At 43.8% G+C, this 11,958-nt stretch overlaps 1 gene segment (V, D, J or C); it reads left to right on the top strand.

The window, feature by feature from the left end:
• LOC133114403 (Ig kappa-b4 chain C region-like) overlaps positions 1–1,969 on the top strand; it is a 2,186-nt gene extending 217 nt beyond the window's left edge. Inside the window, 1 exon segment of the C gene segment in view lies at positions 1,380–1,969. Coding sequence covers positions 1,380–1,696 — 317 coding nt within the window.
• The last annotated feature ends 9,989 nt before the right edge of the window (positions 1,970–11,958 follow it).

Below are 11,958 nucleotides of genomic sequence, written 5' to 3'. Positions count from 1 at the left end.
ATAATTCTCGCGATGCTTAAATAACAGGAATCCTTGCAAGACTAACCATTGATTTCAAATTATTTCTAATCTTGCCACAGAAACGCTTCGTAGAGTAGAATATATTTGCTTATGATGCGTAAAATCAAAGAAAATGTTACACATTTTTCAAGCAAATGATTGACTCGTTTGAAAAGCGACGTTAAGTTAGAATTTGAAAAGGCAGAGGAAGTCAGTGTCTTTTGAGCAAGAGGTTTTTGTACGGCTGGTGAATGAGTCTGTTCAGTTGGAAGTAAGTAATCTCTCTTTCAGTATTTTTGCTGTATTTTTGAATATACTGGCATTTTCCGACATTCAAACAAGATTATTTGAATAAGCTTGGCAATTTAAACTAGCTCACTAGATTCAAACAGTGTTTGTAGCTATCGCGTTGATGTTCAGAATACAGTCCTGAATGAACTTTATTCCGTGCAGAACTAAATGAATTGCATTGCATTGAAGCAAAGCATTTCTGGAGCAGTTTGAAGTGCAGCCAGATGTTATTTGCGTCACATTAAATGAAATACGATGAAATAGCCTATCCATCATCATAACCGGACTATTTTGAATTCTAAAACGTAAGATTCCGAAGTCAAAGAGTTATTTATTTTACATAGGCTACTTGATTTAAATAAGATCGCGCTTGATACGCGTTATGGTTGTATTGCTGATTAAATTTGATAGTTTTTTCAAATTTGACTTTATTTTTGATAATTTTATAATGATAACGTATGATCGTATTATTAGATGAATAACACGTCTATTACATTCCACATTTCTGTTCTTTAGTCCCAGGCTCGTGTCATAACGTTCCGTAGCTACTCGACACCATTGGTTTGAGTCTTAAAAAAACGAGAAATTTTTCATTTCATATCATTTTTAAAAAAAAGGTTATATTGTTGTCGTATTTAGTGCGTATTTATTTGGTTTTAATTTGAGCACAAATTAACCTTATTCTGAAGGTTTTCAGAGCATAATGACATGATCGATGAATATATTATTTTGTAAGTATAAATTATAAGGATATGGCAATACAATCAGACAGTTGGAGCTGCACAAGTGGAGCAAAATGCAACTGGAACTACCCAAAAAAGTTTTTGTTGTGGTGATGAATTTTTCATTGTGAAGTGCAGTCACAGGTTCTGATAATAATGGAATGCAAATAGATAGAACTTTTAAACATGTGAATGTGCTTTATCCTGTACAAGATGAAGCAAACCAGGACACATTCTCTTCAGCCATTGCAAATGAGTAACACCTGATATTCTCTGTGTCACATTCCTGTCTTGCTGTGAGGACAGAATGATTGGCGCATGGGGGTGTGTCCATTCTCTGAGCTCATGTCTCTCTGTGTCTCCCAGGTGACACAGTTCCCACCCTCACAGTCCTGCCCCCCTCCAGTGTGGAGCTGGAGCAGGGAAAGGCCACACTGGTGTGTCTGGCCAACAAGGGCTTCCCCTCAGACTGGACTCTGCGCTGGAAAGTGGACGACGCCAGCTGGAGCTCGGGCGTGGCCGGGAGTGTGGGGGTCCTGGGGAATGACGGCCTGTACAGCTGGAGCAGCTCGCTGACTCTCAGTGCGGGAGACTGGATGAAGGCGGGGTCACTGACCTGTGAGGCCACAAAGGGCTCCCAGTCTGCCCCCCCTCAGACACTGAGGAGAGCCCACTGTTCTTAGTAGGCCGGGTGGAGGCCCAGCTCACACACTCTGATCACACTGTTTTTACCCTGTTCTGCCCTCAGCCTCTCTGCTCCTTACTGCTGTCACACTGAGCTGAGCCTGTGTGTGAATCCTTCCTCCAGCCTGAGCTTCCAGTGCTAATATCTCTCATGTGCTCTGCTTTTGTTCATTAAAACAAATATGCACACGTGTGCTCTTATTTGTGTTTGTGTGCTTTTGAGAATAGCTGTTAGATCAAATTCATTGACATAATAAAGATTCTTTGAAGAACTACTGTGTCTCTGGCAGTTATTATGTGCTTATGATGATCCTGTGGTTTTGGGGGTTCCATTTCTTTGATTAAATCATAATTATATTCGTGGCATTGAAAATACTTTTATAAAACACTCAAAAATGAATATGAGATGATAATGATAGATAGCTTTATCTATTTTTTTAATTCATATTTATTCCCAGATATGTTGTGTTGCTGACATTAGTGTCTGCAGAAACCACACAGAAATGCATGCTGGGTGTTCTTTTCTTTGAAAATACTGTAATAATTACATGGATTGCTTTGTCCAAATAAAATGATAATAGCACATGATCTATAAGAAATACCCCAGCTCTGGAGGCCTGCTGAGAGGAGCAGTGATGTGTGCAGCGTGCTCAGAGCACTTCTGTACAGCAGGATGTGTGCTCAGCTCACACTAACCCCCTGGGGACAGCCCAGACACCTGGCCACAGTGCTGCTCTATTCTGAGATTGAGTCAGTCCCACTGAGGGACAGCAGAACCAGCCTGCCCCGCCCTGCACATGCAAATCTGAGTTTCACCCCCACTGCTCACAGTTTCTCAGCCCAAAATACCCAGCCCTGAGACAGCTGTTTGAACATGAGGAAGAGGAGGTCTCATTTCTGTAGTGAGGTGAGAAAGGGAGGGGGCTGTACCTCACACCTGCTTTAGCATCAGTCTCAGATTAGAGATTTCATGTCTGGAGGTTGGGTTTTGTTCATTCTTTCACTTCTGATACATCAATGTCAGCACCGAGGGCATTCATTGTGCAAGCAGAGAGGTGTAATAGAGAGGAGAGGCGATCACCATCTAAAGTAAAGATGTCAATGAATAATACTGTACATGAATAATCTTTATGTCCACATGAAAGCACATACATTTACATTTACATTTTTGTCATTTGGCAGACGCTTTTAATCCAAATTTACAAGTGCATAGGTTCTACCACAAGTCAAAGCATCACATCCATAACTAGGAAAATACACATGGCATGCTGTTCTAAACATACAGTCGTCATCAGCAGTGCAAAAATATTATTATTATTATTTTTTTTTTTTTGGGTTAGACAAGAAGGATAGGGATATCAGAAAGGGGGGCGGGGGAAATCAGGAGGGTGGACTAAGGTAGAGTTTGAAATGGTGTGTTTTGAGTCTGCGTCAAAATAGGGGGAGGGATTCTGCTGTCCTGACAGTGGTAGGCAAGTCATTCCACCACTGAGGAACCAGAACGGAAAACAGGCGTGAACGTGCAGCTCGACCGCCAGGTGCACGTAGAGAGGGAACCATAAGGCCACCAGAGCTGGCAGACCGGAGTGGTCTAGCTGGGGAGTAGGGAGTGATCAAGGATTGTATGTAAGGTGGGGCAGTCCCCTTAGCAGCCTGGAATGCCAACACTAGGGCCTTGAATCTGATGCGTGCGGCAATAGGAAGCCAGTGAAGGCCAATGAGAAGTGGAGTGACATGAGCCGACCTGGGCTGACTGGTGATCAGGCGGGCTGCAGCATTCTGGACCAGCTGGAGGGGCTTGATGGCACATGCTGGGAGACCGGCTAGGAGGGAGTTGCAGTAATCCAGGCGGGAAATGACGAGCGCCTGGACTAGGAGCTGGGTGTCTTTCTCCGTCAGCAGATGACGGATACGGCGTATATTATACAGAAAGAACCTGCAGGTTCTGGCAGTGGAGGATACTTGTGGAGCCAGGGTGAAGCAGTTATCAAGAGTCACCCCAAGATTCTTGGCCGTACGGGAGGAAAACATAGAGAAGCAGTAGAGATGCCAAATGCAAGTTCTAAAGAGTCTTGAGACTGAAATAGGCTGCTGGGTAGATCACTCAGTAAAATCTCCAATCGTGGTAAGTGAGTGAGCACCATAGTCTCAGACTGACTGGACTGGCAGCCCTGCAAGGGTCGGTCCACATGGGCAGCCGTGAACACACACTAACCAACTGAACACCTTCCTTACCTTTTCGTTTCTTTTTAAGATTGTCAGAAAAACTATTCAACACATTACCTGACTCAACCAGCTCTGAGTCTACCTTGTGCGTACCAGCTTTGTACCAGAGCGAACAGTGGACATCAAAGCGCCGATCGAATGTCAGCACTGCCCTTAAATACTCTGAGGGGAACGCTTCCCTGGCACTAATGAGGCCAGGTGAAGGCAATGAGCCCCCTGCCCCCTGGTGGCCCTAATCAGTCACTACACCATGACATGTGCAGCTTGTGCCTGCAGTGTGAATAGAAGGGTGTGGCTGGCGTTGGGCGTTACTTTTGGAAGAGAACCGCCAGTCTTCTGCTGGTGATGCTTGGTGAAGTTCTCAAATTGGGCATTCATAATTTGGTGGGATTGGAGATGACACATTTAGAATGAAAACAGTGAAGTGAAGAGATTTGCACTAATGCCTTCAACACTTCAACATGGTGACATATCCCAGTGTGGGTGCTTTACTGATATTCACATTCATTTTAATCCTGTGCGAATAACAAATGTCTTTTTGTTTACATATGCCCTTTTAGAAAATTCAAGGTATTCAGTGCCACATTTGTTCACTGAACTCAAACATGTTCTGGTAATAGCAATCCACCACTAAATCATGTCTGAAATATAATGGATGCATGTGCCTGTATAAAAATCTATATATGAATAGTATCTGATATTCTCATGGATTTAAGTTCATGCTGGTTTATGCAAAGTAAATAAGGGGGTACATAATCACATTATTTGATATTTTATGCTTGTTAAACGCTTAAGGAAAATGTTTCATATTCCCTGGTGTGGATGACCCAGTCATGCCATGGACACTATTACAAAAATGATGATCGGGTCAATTTAGGTAAAAAATTATATCAGTGTACATTTTGATTCTCTGATTCAGTCCAGCAAAGGTGAAAGTCACTTGTATTGCATCTGAACAGACACAGCTTTGATGACATAAATGTGGATTTGTGTACTGAACTCAAATCCTCTGAAAGTAATCTACGTGAAAGCCCACTCACTGCACCTCTGGGAGTTTGTACACATCCTCTGCATTTGGGTGAGCTCAGGGCAGCCGGGTGATCATTGCTCCACATGAACTGATACACTGTGTGATCCTGTGATGTTGTGCTACAGAAGTGTGTGTGGGTCAGCAGCAGCTCTGTGCTGGGGATTGTATGTATTGTATCTTTGCACCTGTACTTGTGTTTGATCTGCACTTTGTTGTACGTCGCTCTGGATAAGAGCGTCTGCTAAATGTAATGTGACACGGAGCAGCTCCTCTTCAGCACAGAGAGGTGTGCATTCAGGGCTGCAACTCATTGCTATACTACTGTCCCCCTATCTGCTTTGTTTTGCAAGGTGGTTTTATTGGTTTTTTTGATTTCTTTACATTTTAAAATTATTTTTCTTTTTTTAACACACTGATTAACACAAAATTATCCTTTAAACAGGGACTTAAACTAATGAGACAAAGACATCAAAAGAATGAAAACAAACTTGACTAAACTGATCTGAAAATGATAACAAAAATAAGAAATACTTTACAAAACTTTACAAAATCAATATCTAATCCAACAAAACAAAGGTGGATTTAAAAGACGGAAAAATAGTAAAGAAAGCAAGTCCATTTTGCTCAGGTTTACTTTCCCGAGAGGCTTCTGTGTCCCTTCCATGTCCCTTGGGGGGTGGACTATATGATGAATTCCTTCCAATGGTCCACCCTCCACTTCTCTCCAGCCAGGTGTTTGTTTTGATGGACATCTACCAGAATGCCGTCCTGGAGGAGGTTTTGGATCCTCCTCTGGAGAGTGACCAGGTCTACCGATGTTTTTTGGTAGACCTTGATGTCCCACAGGACCTGCTTAACGGAGTTAATGATCCTCCACTGACGGTGGAGCTTGCATCCCCCCGGCGGACCGTAGAGGATGCCCTCAGCTATCAGGGAGGACCTCGGCAGGAACCTGCTCAGGGAGACAGAGGAACAAACAAGGCCCCAGACCCGCCTGGCCATAGAGCACTCCCAAAACAGATGGTGAATGTGTTCCGAGTCAGTGCATCCGTGGGGGCAGCGTTCAGTCAGGGCTAAGTGCTGGCGATACATAAATGTTCTAGTGGGGAGACACCTATGGGCTGTCATCCAGGCAATGGCTTTTTGTTTGTTGGTGAGACACTTGTGTGTCACATTTGCCCAAATGACTTGCAGGTCCAGGTCTGGCCCCCCCCTCGGGAGCGTTACAATTTGTCCAGATCTTAAATGAGCCATAATCATTTTGTAGCTCCATGAGGTTAGGCCAGCCCTGGGCAGACCTGTCCTGTAGGCAAAGCAATATGGTATGGTGAGGTCCAGCACACCCAAGCCCATTGCTCTGAGGAAGGGGGTGGCATAGTACCTGGCAAAGGTACCAGAGGCCTTACCCACCTTCCCTGCGTTCTGGACAAGGGTGGCCAGACCCTGCACCATGATGATGTTGACAATGTCTGGGACCCCCCGCCCCCCATTCCGCTCCTCCTTGAGGAGGGTGACGCGTTTCAGCTTTTCCATGGTGCTTCCCCAGACAAAGCGGAAAGCCATCCGGGTAATTAGCTTCCCGGTGGCTTTGTCTGGGGGAAACACCCTCCCCACATAGAGCAGAATGGGTAGGACTATTGCCTTCAGGACAAGGATCTTACCCGCCATGGTCAAGGGCCGTGCACTCCAGCTCAGGATTTTGTTTTGGACGTGGCGGAGGGCTCCCTCTCAGCTGGTTCTCCCTCCTCCGTCAGCCTGGAAGGTCACCCCCGGGAGCTTGATGGTATTCCTACGCACAGGGAAGGAAACGGTCAGCTCCTCACTCCAATGCGGAGACAGAAACATTTCCTGTTGACCAGGGCGCCAGTGGCCACACAGAAGTCGTCCACCACCTTGGTTGCACAAGCGATAGAACGACTATCTGTGGCGACGATGGCAATGTCGTCCATGTTTGCAATGTGCAGTTTTATTAATTACTGGAGGCAAATGATTCCCTTCATGTCTGTGTCTGTCTTTTCAGTTCACTAGCCCAATGTGAAATGAATCAAGACACAAACAAACGCAAAAAAAGGTGTTTAGCTATGGTGGTATATTCTTTACAACTGCGGTGGTAACTTTGAAGAATTGTATTTTTGGCGGCCGTTACAGATAGCATTACCTAGGACATCCGCTTGCAAGCAGTGGTGTGAAAAGTTCGTCCCTGCTGGGTGATTGAAAGGTTTGTGTTGTTGCACACACAACAGTGTGCCAGGGTCGGCTTGGCTTTAACTGCTTTCAAACATAGTATATTTTGGAGTAACCTATATCTTCACTTACGCTAGCGATGGATTTACCTGTGCGTTTTTTCAACTGTGGGAGAATCCTACCCTTAACACGATCTGGTTGGTCTTTGATGATGATTGATTTTAGGATTGATGAATAGGGAGCCATCAAAACACGGATCAAAAAGCCTACTGGAGCCTGCACGTAACTGACGGGGTGCAAGTAGAATTCGTAGCCTTCAGTATTCAACTTGTATTTCAATTCAGGGAGGGAATAACTAGCTAAACGGTGCGACGCGAATCGGGGAGATTCCGGGAGAGAGTACTTATTTCCGGGATGTCTGGTATATCCATGTGAAATAATGTGAAGTATAGCTAAAAATGGTGAATGTGTTGTCACCATGAGCTGGTCCTTCCATAACATTTGACACTTTCAGCCAATCGCCCTGGCACACAACCAACCAGAGGATTGACCCTTCCTCACTGAGGAAGGGACAACTGGGCCAAATGAAGCACTCCCTCCTGTGGTGACGATGCATAGTTATACGAGGCCCTTTCCCATAGCTGCTCACAGGATTGGACAGGACTGCATATCAGAGTGTAGTTTCAGCTCTTTTATGATGGTGCTGGAGTATGGAGTCTGTGCCAATTCCAAATCAATGGTTTGGATGAACTGAAATTGATATGTAGTTGCACATGTTTTGATTAAAGACCCTGACAGATTTAATAATAATCCCCTATAGCTCATTGTTTTAGAGCAGAGCCCCTCAGTGTTACAGATCAGTGCCTCCCCCCTCAGCACCTGCAGTCGGTCCCAGCTGCAGCAGTGCAGTCTCTGTGAAGTCTCACTGAGGGAGGTTTTTGTCCGGCTCTGTATCACTGTGTGAACACATCACCACTGTGGTAACTCTGACAGTAATAATCTCCAGCATCTTCAGGCTGGACTCCAGTGATTTTCAGTGTAAACTGAGTCCCAGATCCACTCCCACTGAAACGATCAGGAATCCCAGACTGTCTTCTTGTGATGCCATGAATCAGAGGTTTAGGAGCCTGACCAGGTTTCTGCAGGTACCAGCACAGACAGTCCTGGTTATTGTTGGTATAGTAACAGTTGCCAACCCCCTGACTGGCTCTACAGCTGATAGAGACAGTGTCTCCCTGCTGAACAGCCTGAGCTGATGGAGACTGAGTCAGGACGATTTCTGCCATTGATTCTGAAAAACAAAACATGGAAAGCAATGTTAGCATAGAAATATTTATTGATTTATTTTTAAATTAAATTAAAAATGTCAATTGAAAAAAATCCCAAGTGTTTACTTTCAATGAGATCTGAGTCTCTTACCCTGTGCAAAGAGTCCCAGCATCAGCAGCAGTAGAAAGACTGACATCATCATAATGCTGCCTGTGTCAGTGTCTGTGAAAGGACTGGACAGTCACTGATCAGTACTGGGGGTCTTAAAGTGTGTGGAGCAGTGAGGCAGGACAGGTATGCAAAGCCCCTTCCTCTATACAAATCCTGTCACACACAGTGAGAGGAGCTCTGATGTGTGAACAGCAGTGGGTATAAATTGAAGCTTTGCTGAAAAATATCCTAGTTACAGGTGAAATGTGATTGCATTGGAACTAAAGTTTGTTAAAAAGTCTTAATTCATATATATTCCCATGTTGTGTGTTCTGATTGTGCCAGTGCAGTGCCCCGAGAATGATTCAAACACAATCCGTCTGAAATGTGATCTTAGAACTAACAGTATTATGGTGTTTTTTCCCCTTTTGTCACCATGAACAGATACTTTCTTTATATTTGACACTGTAGTTTTCAGATGAGTAGTAAGAGAAGCCTTGTGTTAACACAGGGAATACTGGGCTAACTGTAGAAGGCACTGGAGTGGCAACTGGATGGTTTTCCCATCATATTTTCATCAGTGATTTTTTTCTGTTGTCCTATGTTCAATCATATTCATCAACAAATGTCATTTCTGCAATGTCCTCCATCACTTGGTGAGAGCACTGAAAAGCTGCTTCTCCCATACAGCACATTCTCCCAGCAACCCCTTCTTTTCCCACACTGCAGTTCACTCACTCAGCACTGGCCAGGTCTGAGTTTAACACCGGACTGTAGTTTCTTCTGTCTGATGATACTGGAGTGCTTTTACATCAGGAGCAACAGTAGTTCTCTGTCTCTCTCCTGTGGTTGGAGAGTGTAATGGCAGCTTGTTTGTTGTATGGAGGGAGAGAGCTCTGGAAGCAGAACCCATAGTGGTTCCTCTTCAGACGAACAACACTGAATTCTGGATGATTTTGGGGACAGGTCAATCCTGCATTACTTATTCAAAATTTCACTGAACATAATCTTCAATAACCATGAAAGTGCCTCCTAAATCCTGGCTACAACAAAGAACAATGCTTTCCCTTAATCCTACATCTAAGATAAAGAACTAGAAAAAACTAAATTATGATTTAGCCCTGGTCAAACCTTGAATATGTAAAAACATTCCATTGAACATATTTCATGGGTGGGCTATGAGTCTAAGACCCCATCTCTGGTGCAGTGACCATAATTCACTATTTCAGTCTTTTGTTCAATCTCTGCATATTTTCCTTGTGTTTCCAAAATGGTGATAGAGTCCCCGTTCCTTTTTTTTGTTTTAGAAAATATGGAGTGAATTGTTTCTGACCAATTCATTGTGATGAGTGTGTTCCTTTCAATGACATATTTTTGTTCATGACATAATAACGGATTTTAAGAGAAAGCATTGGATGTGCCAACATTAACATTTAGTAAACGTGTGTTAGGTTTGAGAATATGAGAGTTATTATTGTACAAAATAGTTCAATGTCCGTGTTTTAGAGCAGAGCCCCTCAGTGTTCCAGATCAGTGCCTCCCCCCTCAGCACCTGCAGTAGGTCCCAGCTGCAGCAGTGCAGTCTCTGTGACTGAGGGAGGTTTTTGTACGGCTCTGTATCGCTGTGTGAACGGCCAGCTACTACCGATGTTATGTAAACTCTGACAGTAATAATCTCCTGCATCTTCAGCCTGGACTCCAGTGATTTTCAGTGTAAACTGAGTCCCAGATCCACTCCCACTGAAACGATCAGGAATCCCAGACTGGCGAGTTGTGGTGAGATATATCAGAAGTTTAGGAGCCTGACCAGGTTTCTGCAGGTACCAGCTGAGATAGTACTGATTGCCTGAGTAGTGGTACACACTCTGACTGACTGTACAGCTGATAGAGACAGTGTCTCCCTTTTGAACAGCCTGAGCTGATGGAGACTGAGTCACAACAATATCTGCCATTGATTCTGAAAAAGAAAACAAAGAAATCGATGTCAATGCATTTTAATATAATCAAACATTGTGTAATATTCTGGTAAATTTCAATTGAAAATAATGGCACAGTTATGAAAACAGTTGTATTGTGAAAAGTCTGAAAATAAAATAAAAAATATAACCAAAATCCCAAGTAAAAAAATCTTTGAGTCTTGCTCACCCTGAACAAAGAGTCCCAGCATCAGCAGCAGAAGAAAGACTGACATCATCATAATGCTGCCTGTGTCAGTGTCTGTGAAAGGACTGGACAGTCACTGATCAGTTCTGGGGGTCTTAAGGTGTGTGGAGCAGTGAGGCAGGACAGGTATGCAAAGCTCCTTCCTCTATACAAATCCTGTCACACACAGTGAGAGGAGCTCTGATGTGTGAACAGCAGTGGGTCTATAGAGGGCTGGGAGACGTGTACTATTCACTGCTGTTTTTAATCTGTCAAACATTCAAATGTCAAAATAATGGTTTCTGATATTGAGCTGCATGGGTAGATGTGTACATGGTGAAGAAGGGCTGAAGTGGTAGAAAAAAATGGTAAAATATGAGTTGAGTAAATGTACGTGTTTTGAATTCTGATTGCAGTTTTTATGGGAGTTCAGAAACTCAAGGACCTCAGTCAGGCACATGGAATTATTCAGTTACACTATATCCATATAACTTTAATGAAAAATGAAACACTGTTTTATTGTGTTTTTTTCCCCTGAATTCACTCTTAAGAGCATCTTTCTCTGAATATAATACAATAGCATTTCAATGACTGAAAATTAAGCAGCTTGGGGGAAACAGAGCTGTCCACAGAAACCCTTATTACATGTTCACACCAGGATTGATCTGTATTTCATCCCTGATCTGTCAATGCTGGACGCACAGAGAAGCCAGCAGCCACTGATGTTCTTTCAGCTCTGGAGCAGCTGAGCATCACAGACACTGTGTCTGTGAGCTCACATTGTACAGTTGGCTCAGGCGGACCACTGGCACACAACCAACCAGAGGATTGACTTTTCCTCACTGAGAAAGGGACAACTGGGCCAAGTGAAGCCCTCCCTCCTGTGGTGACGATGCACACAGTTATACGAGGCCATTTCACACAGCTGCTCACAGGATTGGACAGGACTGCATATCAGACTGTAGTTTGAGCTCTTTTATGATGGTGCTGGAGTATCAGATCAGAAGCAGCAGTGATGCTCTGACTGGTCAGGGTGTGTAACAGCAGCCTGTGTAATGTGTACTGGGAGTGTTCTGGACAGAGTGACTCACTGTTCTGGACTGTGTGCTGTCCACTGCTGCTGGGCTCTGTGACAGCTTGTGTTAAACTCCTATACAATTGATTCATCTAGAAATTAGTATCTTATGTCAGAGCACTGCTTCAGAATAATTTGCATCTTTTACCTAGGGAGTGATTATGAAGCAAAGATATTAATTATTC

Source organism: Conger conger, chromosome 2 (assembly GCF_963514075.1).
Source record: "Conger conger chromosome 2, fConCon1.1, whole genome shotgun sequence".
Classification (NCBI taxonomy): Eukaryota; Metazoa; Chordata; class Actinopteri; order Anguilliformes; family Congridae; genus Conger; species Conger conger.
The sequence above is the reverse complement of the archived record's forward strand: the minus strand, read 5'-3'. Positions and strand labels throughout refer to the sequence as shown.